Source organism: Salarias fasciatus, chromosome 1 (assembly GCF_902148845.1).
Source record: "Salarias fasciatus chromosome 1, fSalaFa1.1, whole genome shotgun sequence".
In the NCBI taxonomy this organism is placed as follows: domain Eukaryota; kingdom Metazoa; phylum Chordata; class Actinopteri; order Blenniiformes; family Blenniidae; genus Salarias; species Salarias fasciatus.
This window is the reverse complement of record NC_043745.1, coordinates 30,792,449-30,817,128: the sequence shown is the minus strand read 5'-3', so window position 1 is coordinate 30,817,128 and position 24,680 is coordinate 30,792,449. Positions and strand designations below refer to the sequence as shown.

The following is a 24,680-nucleotide window of genomic DNA, read 5'->3' as shown; positions in this document are numbered from 1 at the left end:
AAACCAACAGAACCCAGCATTGAACTGGCATCAGAGCAGCATGAATTAGCATAAATCAACATAAAACCAGCAACAAAGTCAGCATAAACCTGCATAAAGCAGCATAAAGCAACCTAGACTACAATGAGAAGAACAGAACCCAGTAGAGATCAGTGTCACATTGTTACAGACCTGCATAGCGGAGCATAGACCACAAATCAGATCTTGCTTTTTTTTTTTCGTTTTGTACAATCCATCCTACACAGTCAAAGCAGCATCTTCTGAACGTGTTTATTCATAATTTGAAGCAGGTGTCTCTTTTTCTCACTTGTCATTTGTTGATCTCTCGAACATGCTGAATGCCAGAAACCCTTCTTTTTGTGTGAATGTGTTATTTTGTGATTCTAATAAGGCAGACTTGATGCACAAGAATGACACTGTCTGTGATGGGAAGGCTTGAGCAAAGTTTAGTAATTAAGCACTGGCAAGAATATCACATTCCTGCTGAGTACAATAATAAATTACATCCAAAACAAAGGAGGCCATTGGTCGTGTGTGGCTGTGGCAAATGGAGAAAGAGAGAGAGAGAGAGAGAGAGAGAGAGAGAGAGAGAGAGAGAGAGAGAGAGAGAGAGAGAGAGAGAGAGAGAGACTAACAGCCTAAACCTATTGCTAGCCAAAAACACCACACCCCAGTTGTGGATAAATCACATCTGCAGCTGTACACAGTGGGTCACTGCTGGAGAGGCTTTGTGTGTGCATGTGAGAGCGAGGAGAGCAGAGCAGAGCAGAGGAGAGAGAGAGAGAGAGAGAGAGAGAGAGAGAGAGAGAGAGAGAGAGAGACAGACGGAGGAAAAAAGGCAGACATAAAGAAAAGAAAGGACGTCTGTGTCCAGTGATGACAGCAAACAGCTGATGAGGGTCACACAGTAGACAGCTCAATGAGCATTCTCCACAGGCATTTTTATTTGACATGCTTCAAGTTAATCTATCCGAACATCTGGGTTCAGAGGCAGGAAGTGCATACAGGCAGCACACTGTGTCAGGCCGACTTACCACTGCTTCAAACGTCCAAGTGACTTCATTATTCCCTTCATGGATCTGTTTTGAGTTACAATGTACAGTATATATACTGACCTCAGGGTCAGCGTATTCCCTGTAGGTGATCACTCATTCATGTATGTAGACTCGTCTCACACCTGCAGGTGGCAGGATGGCCCAGGTGTTCATGTTCAGCCTACTTTAAAGATTTTTTTTTTTTTTAACAGGTGCATTCCTAAAAGTCTGCTGGGAAGTGTATGCCAGACTGAGCTCGTCAGTGGCGAGAGCTCTGCGAGTAGCACATTACGGCACGGTCCAGTGGTTTCCAATCTGGTTCCACACTGGGTCACAAGATGACTTCAATGCTTCATTAGATACTTGCAGTCCGAAGAAATAATACCATATAATTTGACTCTACATGATTATCTTGGGAAATGCCACAGTTTTTACAGTTTCGGGACTCAAACAGAGGAAATACTCACTGCAGATAGGAAGTCATGACTCTTGTGATTAGAGGTCATGAGAAGGGTTTGCTTTTTTTAAGTGGTGAGGAGCCATAAAGTTTGGCAACCTCTAGCCGAGTCCATGACAAATGTTTGCCGCCACGCTGTTCCACAACATTTTTTTTTTTTAAATAGTGGACATTGATGGATTTCTGTAGGCTGTGAAAGCACTTCTTGATATTTTTTTTGAGAAAATAAGCAAGTTTCACAATAAATACTACCAGATTTAGACTGACATGTTATGATTTTGAACCTCTAGCCCCTGCTGCAAATGTTGGTTCTACTGGAGTGTCTATGAGCAATGTGCCATTACTCTGATGAAATGTTGTGCAGTTGGACCACAGAGGACAGTTGGAAGTTGAACAACAGATGGTGCTATTAGCAGTAACGACTGTGAAGCAATTTAATTCAAATCAGTGCTGTGTGTATAAATAAAATGGTCTTCACTTGAGGCTTACTGTCACAGCGTAACATGGAAAATGGCATCTTTCACAGACCAAATGTGTGTGGCTCAAGAAACAACGCCTACTGCTGCCCTGGCTGGAAGACTCTGACTGGAGGAAACCAGTGCATTGTCCGTGAGTATCAACTCCATTACTCTCCTGTCGCTGTCCTGTCAGAACAGGCAGAACGTTTAATCTATCACCCGGATTTTCTTCAAGCTCTTAAGAGTAGTGCTGACTTCCAATTTCAGTGTTCTTGCATTTGCATTCGTAAGAGGCAGTGGTGGCCGAGAAATTAAGAAAGAAATAGTTTTGAAAAACATTTGAACACACCAGACTGCATTATACAGGCAGTTAACATCAAAGGCAAATGAAGAGATAAGTCTTGTTGTTATTAGATGGTTTGAATGTCTTTAATGGAAAGCAGAATTTTGATCACCTTATTTTCAGCTACTTGATCGTCTCAGTAATTATCTGATAATGTTTTGTGACAAAAAAATAGTCAAAACATTCACTTCTTTTGTACAGTGGGAACTGGGGCTGGCTAGAGCCTCCATGAACCTTCTAATGGGGATGGATGGGTGCATGGACAAAAAAAGATAACTTTATTTCAAATACCAAAATAGACAATCACCACTGTAAGAGAACTAAATGTTTAGTGACACTTTATGGGGGAAAGCAGGGTGAAGCCGGGACTGGTGGCTGTTTTATGTTTGGACAAGCACAGAGACAGAAAGTTACACACTGATTAAAGGTGATTAGAGTAGGCCTGCACAATATATCGTTTGAACATCGCCATCGCAATGTGCGCATGTGCAATAGTCACATCGCAGGATGTGCAATATTTAATTTTTTTTAATTATTATTTTTAACTTTTGTTTTGCTTCGTAAAAGCAGCAAGCTGCTCCATGCTCCGCACCCCCACTCCCTCCCTCCTGCTTGGTACTCACCGCCCCAATCCCTCCTCCACAGCGGGGGTGGGGGGCTTCGGGCTACACTCTGAACACAGGCGAAATGCAGGAGGAAGCGACGGAGGATTTAGTCCCCAAAAAAAGGCCAACATGTGAAATTTGGATGTATTTCGGCTATAAAAAAAGACGATACTGAACAAAAAAACGTTATCTGCCGACAGTGCCTCGTCGTGGTTGCCTCAACACGAGGTAATACGTCAAACCTGTTGGACCATTTGAAACGCTATCACAAGCTCCTGTATTTCCAGTGCAAAACCAAAGACCCCAGGTGCAACTTCATCTTCTCAAAAAACAATTACAGAAGCCTTTGCCGGCATAACACCGTATGATAGGAACTCCAAACAGCATCGACAAATCACGGATGCAATAACTTTTTACCAAGCGAAAGACATGGTGCCATTGAACACCGTCGATCGTTAAAGAGGGATTTAAAAAAATGATCCGCATGCTCGACAAGCGGTATGAAACACCACGTATTTCTCTCAAGTGGCCATCTCCCCAAATAGAGCTATTCAGGTCATCTGGTGAAAATTCTTCCATTTTTAATATCGCAATATATATCGCAATATATCGCAAGCCCCCAAAAAATCGCAATGTCAGTTTTTTCCAATATCGTGCAGCCCTAGATTAGAGTCACCAATTAAACTCAAACGTATATTTTTGAACTCTGGCATCGAGTCAGAGTACATGTAGAAAACCTACACACATGCAGAAGGAGAATGATGCCTGATATGATCATGGAATGTCGGTCTCAAGACCATGAGCCTATGAAACCCTGGGTGCTGCATCCAAAGAGTTTAAATACCTGAATCCCCCACTGTTTAGTTAACTAGCCAGCCCAGTCGGGTAAACAGCACAAACTGATGAAAACACTTGGATGAGGTGCAAAGACATACGACAAAGTGCTGCTCACCTGATTCAGTTGCATTGACATACCTCCTCCCTGGACAAATGATTATATGCAGAGACCAAAACTGTGATATTAAAACCACATGACCCCCTGAAAGGGTCATTAACTGAAATATGCAGCTTTTTTCCTGTTTCCTGTTTTCCAAAAGATTGTATGTACTCCAGCCTCTCTCACCTCAGTAGACAGGGAAGTCTGAGGAGCTGCAGATTTGTGTGGTTGCAGTCTGGCCAGTGAGCTGGGTGGACGCTCGTTTCAGCTTTAATGACATTGCTTAGCAGTGGGGTTCATGGAATAGGGGTCAATGGCTGGACTCTACCTGATGTGAGCTGGAGCAGTGGACCATGCCAACAACAGTCAGTGGGAAACAGAACAACGGAGCTAAAGCTGACAGCCCCAACCAAAAACACACACTGGGACACGTTCGTGGGAAGTAAATTCTCAAAAGGAAATATCTCAGCACAGTTGAGGTCTTCTCTTTCTTCATCATGATGAGGCTTAAGAAGAGTGATTTTGCTGTGTTGTTGCAGAAATCTGAGCATTCATTTTTTTTATACTGTTGATAAGAATTCATTATGAGGTTTAGATGAAGACATTTTACACCAAATAAAATTCTGTCCTGAAAACAGAATCCAGCAGCAGACAAGCAGACTGACAAGCAGCAGACGCACAACAAGAAGAGAAATCCTGGCACCACTTCCCTGAACCCTCCTTCATTATATTCTCTTGCACCTGATAGAAAACGTATTTCATGTTGTTTGATCAAGTGTCATGTTCCCCTTTCCAGCGATCTGCCGGAGTTCATGTGGAGACGGGTTCTGCTCCAGACCCAACATGTGCACCTGCCCCAACGGCCAGATCGCCCCATCATGTGGATCCAAGTCAGGTCGTTAAGAGCGCCCTCTTTCTCAACCCCCGTCTTACACAACTCTTTTGAAATGCTATCTTTTTATAGATAGAGTGAAAAACCGGGCAGGTTAACTGTTCCTCAGCCAATAGATAAACCTGTTAATGGTGTGATTTATGCGAGTTGGAGAATATGTTGAAAGTAACTGCTTTCTGGAAAGCATAGCGTAGACCACACCCCTGTCTCCCAATTATTATTTATTTTCTTAATACGGGGGCTCTAATCTGAGGAAAAACATTTCATCCTGCAATAACAACAATGTCATGCGATGACAGAAGACAGAAAATACGCAGTGCTGTCATGCCACTTTCTCTTAAAATGAAAGAGGCTGCAGTTGGAATGAGGTGTTGGTTGAGTTTTAGAAGGCAGTGTGCCGTTCAAATCTTTTTTTTCTTTTTTCTTTTTTTTTTTCCCTCAAGTTTTCCATTCCTCATCATGAGTAATGAGCACAAAGTAGCATGGTCAAAAGTATGGGACACAAGGCCAATGAACCTCCTCAAACATGCTTCGGAACTGTCCCAAGATTAAAGCCATGTTGCAATCCTGTGAGAAAATAAAGAGAGAGAGAGCGAGAGGGAGAGAAAAGAAAGAAGGCCTGACAGTCTCATGGATCGTTGTGTCTATGTGCGTGTGTTTGTGTCGACTCGGTGTGTGTATGCTTTGGAAGATGTCCACAGTCAACATCTTCTCCATGTTGCTCTCTCTCAGCACTTCAAGCCAGTGTGCTCATCTGTTTGCACACCATAAATTTGTAGGAAATTAAATCCGGGCATGACTTTTAATAAACATGGTTCAGAGTGAGTTTTGTTTGTGTTGTAAATATTATCTGCGCTATATGTTTGGATACACTGAATTCAATCCCAACATTTGCCTGTGTGTGTGTGTGTGTGTGTGTGTGTGTGTCTTTGGCTCTTTCTGCCCACAGTCCAGCACTGTAATATTCGGTGTATGAACGGGGGAACATGTGCAGAGGACAACTGCTTGTGCCAGAAAGGCTATGTGGGAAACCACTGTGGTCAACGTAAGTATCATCCTGAAAACACCACAAGAGCTGTCACAAGCGTCAACATTATTTATGGATTCTGTCAGTAGATGTAACTCCAGATTCTCTCTGCCTCATCGCATTCTACTATCGAGATGTCACTAGTGTTTTTTAGTGGAATATGGCACAAGCAAGATCCACTAAAACAGACTCTCCTCTGGCATTTGTGTTTCTTTTCTTTTGGATTTGTGCCTCATGATTAGTGGCGGTTGACTGGTGTTGACCCATCGATACAAGGGTACTGTTGCCTGACAACTATTAGAGATCAGAAATGTATTGTAATTGGTTCAAGATTTTAATACTTAGATAGTAAATCCTATCAGCATTAGGTGTTTTGACGTTGGATGTTTCATGTTGCATTTCTCTGCATGTGGATGCATGCAGGAAAATCTATCATAGTTCAATGTATGATTCAATAATCAGTTACTATCAACATTTCTCACTGAACCTCAAACCTGAATATGACCAGATTCTCTTTTTAGGATATTAATGTATATCTTTTAAATGTCTAGATACTCAAAAGACTCCAAAAAACACAAACTTGGAGTGATAAAAAGTTTAATGAAACTCTTAAACATCTGTCAAGACATCATCATTTAACTCTGACCTCCCTGGCCATGTATGTGAGTGTGCTTTTCTTTTTTGCACAAAGGGTCGCCCTCATTGGTATAGATATCTTAACATGTGCTATTTTTAATCTAAATATAATATTTTGATACTGCACTTTAATGGTCAGCTATGCTGCAGCTGCTCCGTCTGATGGATGCTCATTTGGAGAACGAGCTGACCTCTTCTGAGCGGTGTCATTATGTTCCCAAATCCCTGCAACCAGCAACCGCTGTGTTTTCATGACCAATGAAAGTGACGGCAAAAATGAAAAAAAAATAAAAAAAATAAAAAACACAAGAGCCACCACTTCAAATCCATCGTAGCTGCCAATCCTCATGTTGTGTCACTGTTTGTTTTCCTCTCGTCTGATATGCAGCGGTCTGTGAAAACGGGTGTCTCAATGGAGGGAGATGTGTGGCCCCCAACAGATGCGTGTGCACCTACGGCTTCACTGGGGCTCAGTGTGAAAGAGGTAACGAATGCCACTCTGCTCTCCCTTGCCTTACATCACACTATCTTTTTCCTCCAAATTTTACTACTCGCTCTTTCTGAAGTGGCTTTCGAAGCCACGCGTGCTGCTTTGGTGAAAACGTGAGCTGATACTGAATGGTGGTTGTTTTTTTTGTGACTGAAGAAAAATTCCTGCTTAGTCATGCCACCGGCTCCGGGAATGTGGTTTGTTGTGGAACATTTGCATGTCAAGCCTGAGCTCAGAAATGACCATTATTTTCCACATCTGCTCTGAAACGATGCTCCGGGGAGTGTAATGTCTTTCTAAATGTGTGCTGTTTGTTAACTGAAGACCTCCCAACCTCCTGTGGCTGTTCTCTGGCACATGTGAGCAAAGGCTCCAAAGTATACAAGCACACGCAAAGTGGGCCAGTCTGCGCTGCGTGCAGATGCGTGAGTGTCTGACGGTCTGTGGCTGCGGTGACCCGTGAGGTCAAAGTAGAGACCTTGTAAAGCTAATATTTGGATTAGCAGCATTGCTCTTAATTAGTTGTGTCCCTTCTAACGAGGTCGTGCTTCTGAATCTTGTCCATGGGGTCTGGTCCTGGATTTGTCCTCTGGTTTATTTTGGAACGTTCTTGAAATCCTTCAACTAATAGGAGCTATCATGTTGCCTGATTGTTTAGCCTCATGCCTTATCTGCTGAAGCACACTTCTACATGCTGTGACGATGGTTTCTACTCTTTCCTGTGGAAGTTTGGCCAGAAGGCCTGTGACAGTTCAGGAATTTTTTTCGGCACTTGTTATCTTGTTGATGTCCAGACTTTTCAGAGGAAGCCAGGAGCGTCACATCTCCACTGCTGCTGTGGGACAAACTGTGTAGAGGCGAAGAGTGTGTCTGGATTCAACAGCTTGATTTGGTGTGCAAGGGGATGAGACTACAAACAGACTCATGGTCAGCTGCTCCATGAATGGTGGTTTCTTGTCTGCTCTTCTGATAGCGTCTGTCTCTGTTTGCTGCAGGCATTTGTTGTATTTGTTGTTTGTGTCTCAGGATGGCTGCTTGGCGACCGGCTCTGTTCATCGGTTTCTAAAACACTATGTTGTCGTAACGAGTGAGGTATTTGTTCAGTGCATTGAAATGACTGAAAGTTTCTCATTCATTCATCTTTTACAGGTGGTTTTCATAACTGAGGTAAAATGATTGCTAATATCTTAAACTCGAATTTATTTCACAACAGTACATAGACAACGTAAAAAAAAGTAAGCTTTATTACCAAAAAAAAAAAAGAAACCGTTGGTAAACCATCTGACATTTTATTACCATGAAATGTTGCTGTGGTCTGCAGTATTGACGGCTGCGGTTAGGTCAAGTAGGACAAAAATCACATTTGAGGATGTCGGTGACATGATTGGGTATAAAAACAGCATTTTAGAAAAGCAGTCTGTCAGAAGTAAAGTTGGTAAAGGCTTTCCCTATCTCTGAATAAAATCAGTTTAAAAATTGTATTAAAATATCCCTCAACCTAAACTACAGTGGAGATCCCACCATCTGCAGGGCATCATATCATCCAACAGTCTGTAGACTTTGTAGACATTTCTCTGTTTGCATTGACATTGACAGTTTGCATTGATATTATGCCTTTTAAACCAGTGCCTTGGTTCAGAAATACCCCCATTTAACAATTGTCTTGAACACGTCACTGTGTAATTCATGAGTGCAAAGCTGTACCATGGAGGATAAATACATGTACTAACACAAATAAAGACATTTTAACATCTACTCCTGACCACAGTTAGGACGTAATTTTTGGAAAACTCAAATGATGAGTCCAAAAATCTAATGATTAAATCAACTGTTCAGCTTGTTACCATGCACAAGTTCAAAAGCCTTTGCCTCAGTTGGTGTGAGGCTGCATTAGTAGAGTGGCATCTTACACATCTGGAAAACCCCAGCAGTGCCTAATTAGTAGATAGAAGGTTCAGATTGTCCTGAGGTGGCTAAATGAGAAACAAGTTCTTGTTTCTTTAGGCAGTATTACTGAACTCTGTTTGAAATACATTTCCTATTAATTATCAGGACGTTACATGCTTTTGAAAAGTGATCACTGCTCCATATCAATGAAGCGTTTTGATTGGTAAGGTGATTGAAATTGTTTTCTGGGTATATCTCTGCCCACATGCATGAGCTTTGTACTCTGTAAACTGAATCTGCCACGTTGACGTTCGAAGCAAAGCATCACGTCTTAAACTGGTTTATATTTTCCCATTGAAGCCTGGTAGGTAGGTCTGATTCAGAACAATAAATACTCCCAACCAGACAAGTTTTTCAGGAAAGGCCTTTCATACTCCTGCAGGAAGATGCCAAACTACACCCTGCCTCAATCTCAGTGTTAAAATTTCTCAGTAGAGGGATCTGGGCGCTTCATCGAGCTGTTTGAATTTCAGACCTTTCATCATTAGCAAACACTTCTGAGGTTTTCCAAAGAAGACAAAGAACTTTTAGCTTCAATCTTTCATCAGACAGGAATAGAAAATAATCCCACCACCAAAAGTCTACTAGCTATTGTCCCAGATGTTTACAGACTGTTGTTACATGAAACAAAAATGCTACACATAAGTAAACATGACCCTGTCTGAATTGTTAAGATGTGTTGCTCAAATTTAGAATCCAATCCAATCCATAGAGTAGTCAATACTTTTACCTTCGTCATTTCAGAGTTTGTATATGTTGCATTATGAGTAATACATATTACAAATGGTGAGATCTTCATTTCTTTTTCGTTTTTGGTGTTGCTTTCACCCTGGTTCAGGTCACATCAGGAGGGTTAGAGAGTGCAGGGTGAAGGGTATGGTGGCGTTTTGGGTTAAGTTACTTTCACTGGAATTTCCTTGGCTCCAATCCATCACCTCCCAAGGGAAAGTCATTGTACTCTGACATAAACACAAGCACATGCATACCATGCATGTGTACACACACCCCACAGGGTTTTTAACGTAATTTACAGAAACTGTGCCCCATTATGGGATCTTATCACATTAGCGAAAACACGAGGTTTCCACCAGCATGTGATCTGAAAAGCAGCAGAAGTAGCTGCGCTCAGGAGGTTTTCTTGGTGGAAATAACCCCGGTGCTGTCGGGGCTCAGCGTGAACACGTCCCTGCTGCAGAGCTGTGTGACTTCGAGCTGTATGCTGCCGAAGTGACTGGTGATCTGCTGACCAGTGGGCCCACCACCAGGCACAGCTGACTGCAGGGGAAATCATCAACGTGGTCTTTGTTGGTTACAAATGTGATTTAGCTTGGAATGTGGAATTGGTGAGATCCAGCCACACTGCTGATGATTGCATGCAGAGCTCTTTGCTCCTACTGCAGAGTCATTTAGCCGTGGAGCAATAAAGTCCAGCTTTCGGTATGACGCCAGTGAGTTCACTTGGGACGGTGGTGAAAGACTTGCCCAAAACGTGGCTACACGTGAGAAACACAGTCAAAAAGTCAGCGGCCAGAGAACAACAGGGAAGTTGGTCGGTCGGCTGAGGGGCTCTCTGCTCTCTGAGTGCCTCAGTGGCTTTCTCCTATCAGGCCTTGTTTTGTCCCAGTGCGGCTCTCAGTGCATGGAAAACCCAGTGTGTGTTGAATATGTGCTCAACTTGTTAGTCCCTGGAGGAAATCTGCTAATGGGCCAATAGAGAACGCCCCACCCAAACATAAGACCCCTTAATGCATGCATGGGAAGCACAAATCACACCATCATATGCATCCACGCATTCAAGTGTAGAAATGACTGACATGCATTGAAGCCCTTTGTAATGAGAATTATCTGTGGGGGAAATACTGAGGAGGGGCGGATTTGGAAAAGGTGGACAGATTTTTCTGTGTGTACAAACAGTCTGGTGTTGATCCAGGAAACTGTTCTGACCCACTTCCCAACTGGTTTCCCTCCCCTTCGCACCAAAGCGCATTGTTGTGTATAAACTCAACACTTATTGAGGAAACCAGCATTTCTATTGTACTCGAACATTTTGACATCAACGTTGGGAGTCCTCCTAATGAGGGTCATTACAGGCTTTTGTTTAATGAAGGAGCAGGTTATCTGATCGCTTTCCACGATGTTTCCGAAAGTAGAGCAGTGGAGCAAAAACACGAGCAGCATTTTTGTAAGTTTTGATGTGTCATGAGATCATCACTGGCAGGTTTTGGAATTGGGGGATTGGGACATGGGCTGAGGATCAGTGTGTGTGTGTGTGTGTGTGTGTGTGTGTGTGTGTGAACACGTGCGATGACTCCCAGATGTACAGAACCTGGGTGGATCCCACAGCTGTATGCACTTCACAGACACCCAGTGAGATGACGAATGAAATGACACCATTTTCACCCTACAGCTGTCTGCCTCTCCCTGTTTACCTCAGCTGACTGCTTAAGTGCTCATGTTTGTGCTCGGGCCTTTGTGTTTCCATGCTTGCTTTGCTCCATTTAGACCTTTAATGAGGAGGTTTTATCTCTGTTGCTGTATGTGTGGCGCCCTGGCCGTATTAAGGTACAATCTAATGAAAAGAGAAACCTTCTGTTCAGCCGCCTGCCGTGTAAACTTATATCAATGCCATGTGACAACCTTCCATAGCTCCTGTAATTGTTTTTATCTATACTGAGTGTCTTGCTTTTGTTGTAGGTAAAGCACCTCGTTTTGCTTTTAAGTGGATCCAGAAGTTATCTGGCAACTGGGGTTTTGTTGAAAAGCTGAGGAATGTTGAAAGTAGCTGTAGGTGATTTCTTTAGATGCATTGCTCACATTAAAGTAAAAATAGATGTGTGGGGTTTTTTTTTTATCACAAGCAGAAGCCCTGGATTGAGAATGTTAGGGCAGCATTGGGAACTTAAATAAATGCAGAAAAGTCCCTGTTAAAAGTTTCCATTGAGGAAATACAGTCCGATTTCTTTCCTAAATTTAGATAAGAAGAAGAATTATATCACTCTTGTCATCACAGGATTCTTTCATCTTAGATCACTTTTTAAATTAAATCCATTCCTGCCTGGTAAAGATTTATAGACTACAGTTTTTGCTCTCTTTCTTCTTTGTCTGCTCGATTAATGTGACTCTCTTTCTGCATCTCATTTCTTTTCACTCCAGCTTGAAATGCAGCAATAAATGAGACTTTGCCTCTTATCATGTTCTGGCTTGCTTTAATGGTCACCTGTGAAGTGTAGAAGTAGTTTCAAGCTCTTTCATTTATATGCAAAGTGCTGATTCAAAGTTCAGTCTCTAAACTGATAAACCCCCTAAAACCTTTCGACCCCTGGCGACCAACCTCTGGTCTTAATCTCATGCAACCTCCGTCTGTCCTTCGACCTTCTGGGTGAAATCAGTGTGTAGCCTGAACAGAGAATCAAGTCAGTCACACACTCAGGCAGTGAGACACGAGGAGGGGAAGTCAAGGACCCTGAAACGTGAGACAGAATCAAAACCTCAAAATGACTCAAGAAACAAAATGTGACAGACTTCATTGATTACATGCGGTTCTTCTGCGCTTCCTGTTTCATCGAGATACCGGGTAATTGAAACCTTTGATATGTGCCTGTATTTTTAATTAGGGTTTGTGTTTATGTCTGTTTGTCAAAAGAAGGACGTGCGTGTGTGTATGTGTGTGTGTGTGTGTGTGTGTGTGTGTGTGTGTGTGCAACCGTTTGCGTGTCTGTGTCTGTTTGCTTAAATCAACCTGGGCCTCTGGCCAAATGGAGGACCGAAAGAAAAGGAAATGATGAGGATTCCTTGTCCAACAACACCAGTATACTAATTCATAAAAAAAAAGTAATTTGATGAAGTTGTCCTTCACTTTCTCTTCTCCTAATAATCAGTTTAAAGCTATTGTCGTAGTTTTGCTGCGACACTTTATCTGAGCTGTCAGCACTGTGTGGGTCAGCCTGATTCGCTCGTTGCGTTCAGCTGAAGTTACATCCATCAAGTCTAATGTTGGTGCGCATATGTTATTTTGGTCTATCTGAGTAATCAGACATTATTAAAACTGGATACTTTAAACTCCATGTGCTCCTGCGTGGGCGATGTGATTGCCCTCAGCCCTGGCCTTAAGAACCGCGAACATCTGCTGCTGGAAATGAATAATCATGCATCAGGGGCATAATCAGACTGCAGTAAGTGGGGTTTATCGGCTTATTAATTACAGATAAAGTGAACAACATGAAAAAAAATGTACATTATTGTTTTTAACATTGCGGAGGGAAGCTACTATGTCTCCTGTTTGGGATTTTTTTTCTCTCTTTATTGTACCAGACAGCCATGAAGACAAAACTTCGCCAGCACCTGTGTCTGTTCTAGGAGCTGATTTGTCAAATGTATCTTAAATTTTAAAATCTCTTCATTATGTCTGCATTCAGTTTAGTAATGCAATAAAATAACTGTTTTCCACTGACCCCATACTCATCGGTTAAATATGGAGGAAGAGCACCAGGTTAGTTTTATTCAGTTTGTTGTAAAGTTGGAAACTAGAACTGATGATTTCTTCAGGATATGCTCTGCGTTTCCCCCCTGCGTTCGCTGGGACACGTTCCAGCCCAAGTTAAAGTGAAGATAGATGGACGGGGACTGAAATGAGAGACGATCGCTCTCTTGGCTTCGTGTGAAGGCAACAGAATCGGCCCACTTACACCTTTAAACCTCGGCTGGAAAATGAAGTGTTCATTTTCATTTTTCCAGACAAACTGATTTGGAGAGAGAAATGCTTGCCATTTTTAGTCTTTGTACAAGCTGATCAATAGCTGGAGTTGTGCAGGATTCATGGTAAAACCTAAAGCGTAGTTAGTGACAAACCTTCTCTTCAAACTGTTAGTGGAAAACTGCGCATATTTATTCACATTTTGTTTAATTTAGCCACTGGCATTGAAGTTTTCAAACTATAATGGCAGATTATAAAAGAAATCTGTTGTGTCAGATGTTTGCTCAAAACAGTGGGTCAGAAGTGAATCAGAATAAATCCATTTAGTTACTTTTCACCTCCCGCTGGAAGGAGAAGTAGACAAAGAATCATAAGCATTCGGTCTCCAGTAGAGTCTGAGCAGGAGGGAGTGAGAAAGCGGAGAGATGACCCAGTTCTGTTTCACACAGTGCTGGTGCCAGAGGCAGAGAGACCGTGGAGGCTGTGGTGCACGTGACGGGTCTGGGCTGGGCCCCGGTCCACACGGGAAACGCACAATGTCTCGTTTGTTTTAAATGACTGCGCTGTTGGAACCGGTCTCCCTCTTTCCTCTCGCTGTCTGTTGTCTGCTGTGAAATGTGGAAATGATTTTTGCCTTTGGATCGTGTCCAGATTCTTTTGGGAGTGATGCGTTTTTTCCCCCTTTTCCGTTCCCTCTCTGTGTCCCCTATCTGTGTTTCACCATCTTAAGGCCCTTCACCTGATAAGATTCACTGACTTTACTGTCCAGGGTCCGCCGGGAGTTTGCAGCGAGGGAGTGGTGTTTGGAAGTGAGGGAATATACGCATGCATGCGAACTGGTTCCAGGGAATGAGCTTGAAACTATTTGAGATGGGAGGACAGATGAAGAGTCTTGATCTAGGGACTTTCTTTACGATTAAATTTGTTATGAACTATTTTCTCTAAGCTGCTGCATTATGGGGGGAATCACCATCTGTGCTCAATAAGCATGCCCTGCCTGCCTGTCTCATACTACCTGGAGGTTGTGTATTTGTTAAGAAATATCATTTAATTCTTTGACTCACTGTTCTTGATAAAATATTAATAATATTTCGTCCTTTAATTCAGGAGGCTAAACACCCAATCATCATTTAATCTGTGCAGCAGACTGATTTTTCATTGCCAAGGTGCCCTTGCTTATGTCTATCAATCTCCAAAGCCGCCCACACAACTTTAAAAGCTTTTCCAGACCTCTTCCCTATCACTGCTTTGCTTTCTTTTTTTCTTCTTCTTCTTTAGCTCTCACACACTCGCGTACAATGCACCTGAAAGCCAGACCGATCAAAATGCCAGGAACACACAATACATTCTTTATGGGGTGTGTTGCTATTTGCTCTGCTGGACTTTCATCACATAATAATGCATGTGTGTTGTACATGTCATGCAAAATTACTCTCAGTTTGAGCTTTTCTGTTTGCCTGTGCCAGACAGTCACTCACTCTCTCACTCGAGTTTCTTGTTCCAGGTTTTCAGCCTTGACATTACATTCCCGTTTTGTACAGCTCTGGTGAAGATCTCTCACAAGTGCATTTGTTTTTCCTTTTCATACCAGACGTTTTGATTGTCTCTCTGTGCCATGATTGCGTTGGTTGCACTTTTGTGGCCTTTCTGTGTTGAGTTTGCGTGTTCTCTTGGTGCTCCAGTTAACCCCCCAAGCCTCAGTTGAATGAGCATAAAGCAGCTAAACTGTTTAGATTTCTGTTTTTTCACTCAAAACTACCACCTGGTTTACCTCCGCAGACTATCGGACAGGGCCATGCTTCGCCTCTGTGAACAACCAGATGTGTCAAGGCCAGCTCACAGGCATCGTGTGCACCAAGACTTTGTGCTGCGCCACCGTGGGACGGGCATGGGGTCACCCCTGTGAGATGTGTCCTGCCCAGCCTCACCCCTGCCGGAGAGGCTTCATACCAAACCACCGCACCGGGGCATGCCAAGGTAAAGTCTGCCGTTATTTTTGTGCCTTTCCTCTCCTCCATCATCCCACTCCATCTTTGGGTAAAGTGCCGTCCTTTCTGCCCATTTTAACTCCTTCTCCCTCCTTGGCTTACCCCTCTGTTTCTGTCATTCCCGCATCTCTACCCACCATCCCCTCACCAGAGGATTAGTTCTAATTGGGTTAAATTGGGGTGGGTGGCAGTGCCTCCCACATGTGTATGGAATGCCCGCAGACACCCGCTGCGGCGGGACTGTCAGAGTCAGTATCACGGGTCAGTGGCGGTGCCACGTGGGAGAGCTCATTTCGGCCTGCTTCGGACCCAACAACATCAGAACCTCTGCAGGGGAGGCGGCCATGAGCCAGGACCCAGAGGAACACGGAGTGCTCTGAGACGGCATCAGGTCGCAGCCTCCTGCAGGCGTTCAGCCCGAGACCTCTGTTTTAGTCTGTCAGATTCATTAAATTAATTTTATTTAGTCATCAGCAAAACTCGCAAAGAAGCAGATTTCAAAACTGGAACAACCTGGAATAAGCTTATCTCTCTAGATTTACTCAGTAATGACATCATTGTTACTCATATCCTCATACGTATCTGTGTGCGTGTGTGTGTGTGTGTGTGTGTGTGTGTGTGTGTGTGTGTGTGTGTGTGTGTGTGTGTGTGTGCGCGCGCGTGCGTGCGATCACACCCATAACCTTCTGCGTCTTTGTATGTCTTCTTATTTGTCATCTTGGCTCCAGTTCGGTTCCTCCTGCAGGAGACAACCTCGTCCCTCTCTCTCTTTTCCATTGTGACTGTGTTGGTTACAGGAAAAGGAAAGCCACGTTGTTTAAAGAGAGCCAGCTTTTAATCCACACACATCACGGGTGTTAATGATAGTCGGCCTGTGTGTTGGCTTGTTGCCCTTGTCCTCAGCTTATTTTACCACCTCTGCATCCTGTTTCTTGTTTGGCACATCGGACTGTTTATTTCCACCAGTCCTTTCCGGGTGTTTCTGGAAGCTCTTAAGTGTGTTGCTGTTGGATTCAGGAAACAAAGTCAACTTACAAACAAAAGAATTTGAGTGAAAATGAATGTTGTTAGACAACGGTAAAAGGAATCATGATCGGTGTAGATTCTGCTTCATTCTCTTGAGGTAGACTTTAATTACCAAAGGTAACCTATTTTTAAAAGCTTCTGCTGACACGAATTGAAGAGTTATACTCAAATCTGAATAATTTACAGAAAATATGTTGTTACTCTTTTTTCAAACCAGCTTTAAAACCCAGGATTTCATTTACTTTGTGAGTTGTATGTTAGCAGGGTCTATGGAGTGAAAAGGCTGGTACTCATATTGTACAATCAAACTGTGATTAGACACATTAAAGTAGTATTTATGTGTGCATTATGCTGTGTATTAATCGTATGCTGTGTATCTACAGATGTGGATGAGTGCCAGGCAATCCCCGGTCTCTGTCAGGGAGGAAACTGCATCAACACAGTTGGATCCTTTGAATGCAAATGTCCCGCTGGGCACAAGTTCAACGAGGTCTCGCAGAAATGTGAAGGTAAGAATCCAGCAGAACAAACCTGTGCAGTAAAGCTGTGAAAAGTCTGACTGTCTGTGTCAGTTTGAATGACAGAGTAGACTAGAAAAATATTTCCTAAAAGTTAAAGACGATCACAAACCACATCCCTCTAGATGTGGTTAGCTTCACCCCACTCGTGGTATTCTGATTATTACTTTGTGGGGAAAGACCACACATATGCCACTTTTTGCCCCGCGGCTTGAAAGAAGTTTAATTAAACCAAAGCAGCACTCTGCTTTCTCTCACTAATCCTGTTTGACTCTTAATTGTGAGGTTTGAAAGAAATGTTAAGGTCAAATGAAATGCTTTTTTGTCTTAATTGTGTGTGGGTGTAACCTTTCAAAGAATAAATAACTTATCTTCATCTCACAAAAACAGAGGTTGGGTTCATCAGATCATAACCTGACATGAGTAGGATGAAGTTTCAGTGAGTATATGTCTATTCAGCCACTCCATTCCATTGACGTTGCAGCGGCAAGTCATTGCAACTTGCATTGTACACTTGGCTAGTTTTCACTGCAGACGCCCTTCCTGAAGCAACAGAGAATCAGAGCTTGGCCTCTGGTTCTCTAAGTCGAGATGCAAAAAAAAAAAAGTGAGATTTTGTGGCTGTACAAGAGGTTCAAGCTCATTCTCCAACACTATGAGAAAGCCTGATCCAGAATGCTCTTTCACTTAGATGAATGTTCATCAGTACGTTTAATATGTCAGTTCCTTCATAACCTAATCTGATCGAGTTTTTTTCTTCATGATGATCTCAGTTGGGTATGTAAATGCACACTGTGTTGCAAAAGACTGCAAATACGATTTTTTTCTTTAAGTTGGGGATCGTCACTGGCTTTTCGTTTACTTTCTAACTATTGAGTTACAAATTTTTCTTCTTTAAACGAGGCCTTTCAGGGACATTTTAAAGTTTTTGAGTAAAAAAAAAAAAGAGAAAACTTCAATAAAAGCATTTTCTCTGCATCACCTCTATCCTCCCACAAATAAAGGTCCACAGTATCCCTGTGAAAAATATTGGCTCATTTTAAGCCACGAATATGACAATTTCCAGACCAGGTTTAACTCTGGTGAAAAAGACTGAGCAAGATTTTCTGGCTCTGGTTCGTCGAGTAAAGTATGTGCTATTTTATGCGCAGATATAATTGCCGGAAAACTCCTGGACTGTGTAAAAGAAGTTTCAAACGGGTCTAAGTTACAGTGTTTTTTTTTTTTTTTTAACAGACTTTGTGCCTAATGATGTGCACTCGGTGGTTAACGGTGCTAACAGAAGAGCCGCTCCAGAGGCCCCTGGATTTAATATCCTGTGACAATGCCTTATTTCCATTGTTGCTGCCAACATGTGCTCGAGACATCTTAACTTAGTTTTCAGTTTATTCACTTCCATTGACAGCTATGATTACACCCCTGCCCTCCTCTCCTTCCTTTGTAGATCTGGACGAGTGCGCAAACATACCTGGCCTCTGTGGTGTGGGTGAATGCTCTAATACTGTTGGCAGCTACTTTTGCAAGTGTCCCCAGGGATATTACACTGCTGTGGATGGGTCCAGATGTGTAGGTGAGTCTTTTGTTATGCTTTCCAAAGTGAAATCAACTGGCAGGGTACAGGTTAGATCGAATATGAGACAAAGCAGCTGAGCTAAAAAGGTGCAGCTTCATTCTTTTTCCTTTTTCCACCGTTTGGTTCTTTTTTTTCCCCTTGTGCCTGGCACCGAGAGCGAAAAGAACTGAAAACTGTCCAACGTTCCAGCTGGTAGAATTTAGGTCAGTAGTCACTTGTTTCTGGTTCCACAACAATGAGCTATATTCTCCTCGAACAGAGAAGGGCACGTGACGCTGTGAGGGAAATAAAAAGAGCTCCCTTTTTTTGAGCGAAGGTGACTTCTTCTTTGATATCACGCCGAGGAGAATTCAGGAGTTTGCGTCCTGGTGATGAGCGAAGTGCGTGCTTGGATGGGTTTTGAACATTTCCCAGGTTCGGCTCAGTTTCACCCAAAACAGACCATATAAGAATGTGATTCAGAGCAGGCAGCCTGATCGATGTACATGCACAGACTCACACGTGCATGCATGCACACACAAACGTATGCAAGCACACGCTCACATTAACCCCCCCGTCCCAAAAGGAGAGCATGTTTGTGAGGAAGGAATGTCTGAGACTTTCGTTCCAGAAAACCATTGTGCCAAACATTTCAGTCTGTTTCCCATGCAGTAACACAACGACTCCAGTCCCTGAAGCAAACAACTGCTTCATATAGGCCATGAGTCTGACATCCTGCCCGGCCTAATCAAGCAGTCTCTGGTGTTGCCTGTCAGTTTCTTCATGCTCACACTATGGATGGGCTGGGTGTGAAACAAGACATGATATACTGACGTGAATAGGCGACTTGCGAGTGAGTCATACTTGTCCTGCAGTGCCAGAAACTGTAGGATGAAGGAAAAGTTCTCATAATGACTACTGGAAGTAGCCTCCATCTTCCAAAGGATGGAAAATCTGAAGTTACAGCAACTACTTTTTGATTGTACCCCTGCTGGCTTGCGGAACACAAATAACACATGCCGAATTTTGTAGTGGATGGTTGGTTTGAGTGACTTAATGCTGTGGTGATTCCCACAGATGCCCGTGGTGGGTACTGCTACGCGAGCTTGTTGAACGGGCGCTGCGCCAACCAGAACTCGCAGCTGCTGACCAAAGTACAGTGCTGCTGCGACAGCGGGCGCTGCTGGTCTGATGGGTCCACTCCTGAAATGTGCCCCATCCGTGGGACAGGTGAGACAGTCGACATCACAGGTAATGGTCATTTTTATTTATTTTTTTTTCATATCAAAGCCGACTGTCCCTGCTCTTTCTGTTCTTCAGAGGAGTACCAGAAACTCTGCATCCAGATACCCGATGTGAACGGCGGCGGTCTGCCGCCAGGCCGAGTTCCAGGGGGTCCCGACATCTACCCAGGTTTCCCCCCACAGACTCCTGGCCAGATGTATCCAGGTCAAATCCCCATTCAGGGACAAACACCAGGTCAGGGTCCACAGTACCCACCAGTCTCAGGACAAGGCCCTGGACAAGGCCCGCAGTTTCCAGGACAACTCCCTATCCTGCCTGCCCCAGGTATGCTTTGCTTTTCTACTTGTTTCTTATTCACATTTGCACAAATAAAAGCACAAACACATTGTGTTTGTTTATTTCATATTTTATAGTGTGACTCATTAGATTTGTAACATTCAGCCTCCTACTGATGTTGTGTTTGCTCTTGAAACCACACCTTTGGCAAACCGCTCACCATGCCTAATGAGTTACACACTAATGATGGAAAACTCTGACTTTACCAGCCGTTCAAAGAGGCTGAGATGAATATGTCTTGTCTCAAAGAAAACATTGTTACAGATTTGCGTACCAAGTGGTGCTTAATTAGCTGCTTGCCGGTACTTCCGCAATAAAATGTTCCTTTTTTTCAAAGCAACTCGGCAAAGTTTAGTTTAAAAAGAAAAAACTTACCTTGATTGGAGCAATAGTGGCTAGTCCTATCTTGTAAATTGAGAAAAATCAAAGTGTATCAGCAATATAGCTCTCCCTTTTCTCCATGGCATCACGGTTAGTGTTTTTATGACTTTATATGCAAATTATTAAATGCATCACCTTGAACACCTTTTACATTTCTCCTTTAAGAATACTGACATTTCTTACTGAAAGCCATGTCAGACTCTTATGTGCCATACATTGGAATGCATTTTCTCTTATATCTGAAATTTAAGAATTGCTTAATGAATCTGAGTTGTTTAGTCAGATAATGTAAATAAAACAACAAAGAGAGGTTTAAATCCTTACTTCATTGAAGGTGTTCTGGTACTTTAAATGCTGAAGCAGCTGTCTATCTTGAGAAAGTTTCTTCGACTCATCTTCTTTATCAAAACATCAAGTTACTTATTAACCTATCAAGCATATGTTTGGAATTTGGGAGAAAGCCTGAGTCCATCTTTCCGTTGTATAAGCAGCTTTATCTAATTTATGGTTGAGGGTAGTTGTAACCAATCAAGCTGTGTTTGAGAAGATCCTGGCTGCAGTACTGGTCAGCTTGCCAATTGCCCTTTATGCATATCTTTGGGTTCAAGGCAAGCCAGAGTAACTATATATATTTATGTGGTTTTCTTTCTTTTTTTATATGTATCAGGTCCCGTCATTATCCAAACCCAGAATATCACCAATATGTGCCAGGCCTTCCGCAACCTCTGCCTGAACGGCAGGTGCATCCCCACGACGGGGGGCGTCGGGTATCGCTGTGAGTGCAACATGGGATTCCGGCTGGACGGACGAGAAGAATGCATCGGTGAGTTCTAAGTGAGGGTGAAGTTTCCAGAGCGCCAAACATATGGTGCATAAAGAGGTTTCTAAGCTCCACGTTTGCTCTCCAGATGCTGACGAATGTGAGAAAAGCCCATGTAAACACGGAGAGTGTGTGAACACCCAGGGGTCTTACATCTGTCAGTGTCCTGCTGGATTCCAGTCCACCGCGACCAGGACGGAATGCCGAGGTTGGTGAGATTCACATACAGAAGGATGCATGTACAAACTCTCAAACGGTATTCATGTGTTCATTGTCCCGCGCGATTGTTCCTACCAGACCTGGACGAGTGCGTGGCCAACGGTCGAATCTGCAACAATGGCCGCTGTGTGAACACCGAGGGCAGCTTCCACTGCGTCTGCAACGCTGGATTTGAGATTTCACGCGATGGAAAAAACTGTCAAGGTCTGTCAAGCTGTCACACCAAAAAAGCAATATGGAATGAATAACCACATATGTGATGTACTATATGCTGTATGCCTGATGGAATGTGAGTCTGTCAGTGCAGGAGGAGCATGTTCGGGAAACTGTTTGTGTGTTTCAATTTCCAAAGGACATTTATTTGCATTTATTCTTACAGTGTAGTGATTTTTACTCCTTGCATGAGCAGGATTTCATTCCTGAAGAGGCAACTTGAGGTGAAATAACATTGCTCTCCATCGCATTGTGAGGTGAACTGTTTCCATTCACTCCTAATGCAGTGACTGGACCTGTCCTGTCCCCTGCTCTCCTTTATTCCTGAACCAGTAGTTCATCTTTTTATACCCTTTTATGCTTATATTTCTGCAACACAATGCCTCCCATGCAGAAGGTTGCTCTTATTCCCTCTTTGAAATCTTCTAATATAAGAACTCATCTTAATGGAAAGCACTCATACAATATTGCAGTGGCCCCAGTTTTAAATTAATTTGACTTTGACCTGTTTGGAGGAAGAAAGCTATGAAATCCTTAAGAACACAAAATGTTTAGTCCTAACCTTCTTATTCCTTATTGGTCCCTGAGACACGAGAAAACGCATTTTCTTGCGTGGCATCTTAGAGCTACGGTGTGATTGGTCAGAAATCAAAATTGAGCGTAATGAATGCGGAAGAGGAGAATGTTGTCATTCCCGGTAGCTGTTGTGCAGCAATGGATATTTCTCAGGAATCTTTGGATATATAACAGCACATTTTATGGGGCATAAAATAAACATGCAAATTGGTAATATTTCATGGAAAGAGGTAGCATGAACATTGTGTGTAGAGGACAGAGTCTGTAGGAAAAGATGAACAGAGGTTCCCTGGTGAAGTATGAAACATCCTGACCAGAAAACAAACACATTTCTTTGTTCTAACAGAGCATGTGTCCATCCTCGGAGTTTTACTTCTGTTGTTTTTTAATACTCCATGAGATGTTAGGTAATTTTAAATAAAACAAACCTGTTTTATTAAAAAAAAAAAAGGTCTTAAAATGAACTAAAATGCACTGCACATTGTAATCGTCAGTAGGCTGGACATCAGCTCTAGTGTCTGTCTTTAACCAGTCTTCTTTTAAAAATTTGCTGCTTTCAATCAGCCCTGTGTGTTCATCTGCAGATCAGGACGAGTGTCTGATCAGGAACATGTGCCTCAACGGCCTGTGTATCAACGAAGACGGCAGCTTCAAGTGCATCTGCAGACCTGGATTCCTGCTGGACAGCAGCGGACGCATGTGTGTGGGTACGTCCGTCAGACCGCCGGCTTCTTCACGTCACACGTCCGCACTCGCCCGACCACTGGCTGCATCAGCTGAGCGCATATATCAAGTCAGTTATTCTTTTGATCTGCCTCTTCGGCCCGCTCGGAGAGTGACTACCTCTCTGGCATGTTAGCTGTTCTGTTATGTGAGTCTGAGCACACAGAGCAAAAAAATCCCCCAAAAAGCCTTGGAAAAATCCCTGTGCTTTCTGGCAGCCCAGCTGGGCATGTGGATATTTGGGGTCCGCCTATTTTCAGAGCAGACAGCCTTTCCCAAGCTTGTCTGGTGTAAAGAGAAAATACATTTTATTTTTTCTTTACGCTAAAGAAAAGAAAAGAACATGCTTTAAAACATTTATGTTTCCTTTGTTTTGTTGTTAAACACTATTAGAAACATCAACAGTTTAAGTGATTCAATACTTCAAGGCTTTGGTGGATTCAGTGAAGTGCTTATATATATAAAAAAAAAGATAATATGAAGTAAATGGGACGATGTATGAATCATGGCTCAGTTATGTGCTGCTGTGCTTGGCCATGCTTCAACCACTTAGAAAAAGGTCCACGTAAACCACAACACTAATAATATAAGTACTATATCCCATGTGTGTGTGTCTATAGTCCTGGTCTAGATCAGAGATGGGGAGTCCTGGTCCTGCATGGTTTCAGTGAGTCTGTTTACATGACCGCAAATATCAAGATAACTGGGAGTAATCAGCTAATTGTAATAATAAGATCTGATGCATTTACATGCGTTTCACCAGTGAGATAATTAAAAAATCCTGGTTTATATGTTTCAGCCCATTATGGGATTTCTGTGGGAGACTAGCCAGTCCAGTCAAGGGAACAGCGTGGCTGGAAATGTAATTACTCTCATCTTTGTTTGCTTGCCTTTGCTAGACTGGTTAGACGGAGCAACGGTTCCAAAGAGCACAAAAAAACAAATGTGAAATCATGCAGTTGGATGTGTTGGTGGATAAACTTATCAAACATGTCTGAGCGTCACAGCAAATCAGTCTTAATTCAGGTGAAAAAAAAAGAGAATGGAAAAAAAAAAAGCAGTATGTGAGATTATCGGCCACAAAGTCCAGCCTTTAGGTGCACAGGGGAAAATATCTTGGGAAATTTTCTCATTTCTCATTTTCTCATACTCAGGCAACTGCTGTTATCAGGATCAGGAGTTGCCACCTCCTTTCTAGACAGTCCACTGAAAGGACAACAAAGCAGATTTAACTCAAGATCAATATCATGATGACTGTAAATTTTATAGCAGACTGGTTAAATCTCAGAAATCAGCTCCTGTGTAAAATTACTGGTTTTGTCTGTGAGGTCTTGGAACGGTGAAAGGAGTGAATAATGGCACGTCTCCCCACGGGAAAGTCTGCCTGCTGACCTCAAACAACCCCACTTAGAATAATCCAAACGGTCCCTTCAGCAAATTTACCACCCAACCGGTCGACGAACGCTGGGGAGAGAGCGGCGTGTGACCTGTGGCCGTCCTGCTCCGCGTGGCGTCGGATACAGACGTTTGATCTCAGAAACACTGACTCGGTTCAGTCGAAAAC

At 42.9% G+C, this 24,680-nt stretch overlaps 1 protein-coding gene across 1 annotated transcript in view; it reads left to right on the top strand.

The window, feature by feature from the left end:
* The window catches only part of LOC115387320 (fibrillin-1-like), a 66,926-nt gene that overhangs the window by 997 nt on the left and 41,249 nt on the right, over window positions 1-24,680 (top strand). The window contains 13 exon segments of the mRNA XM_030089993.1: window positions 2,018-2,100; window positions 4,631-4,729; window positions 5,676-5,771; window positions 6,778-6,873; window positions 15,299-15,496; window positions 16,917-17,042; window positions 18,496-18,621; window positions 19,681-19,833; window positions 19,924-20,172; window positions 21,233-21,388; window positions 21,474-21,593; window positions 21,683-21,808; window positions 22,978-23,100. Of these exon segments, the coding sequence (XP_029945853.1) occupies window positions 2,018-2,100; window positions 4,631-4,729; window positions 5,676-5,771; window positions 6,778-6,873; window positions 15,299-15,496; window positions 16,917-17,042; window positions 18,496-18,621; window positions 19,681-19,833; window positions 19,924-20,172; window positions 21,233-21,388; window positions 21,474-21,593; window positions 21,683-21,808; window positions 22,978-23,100 (1,751 nt within the window).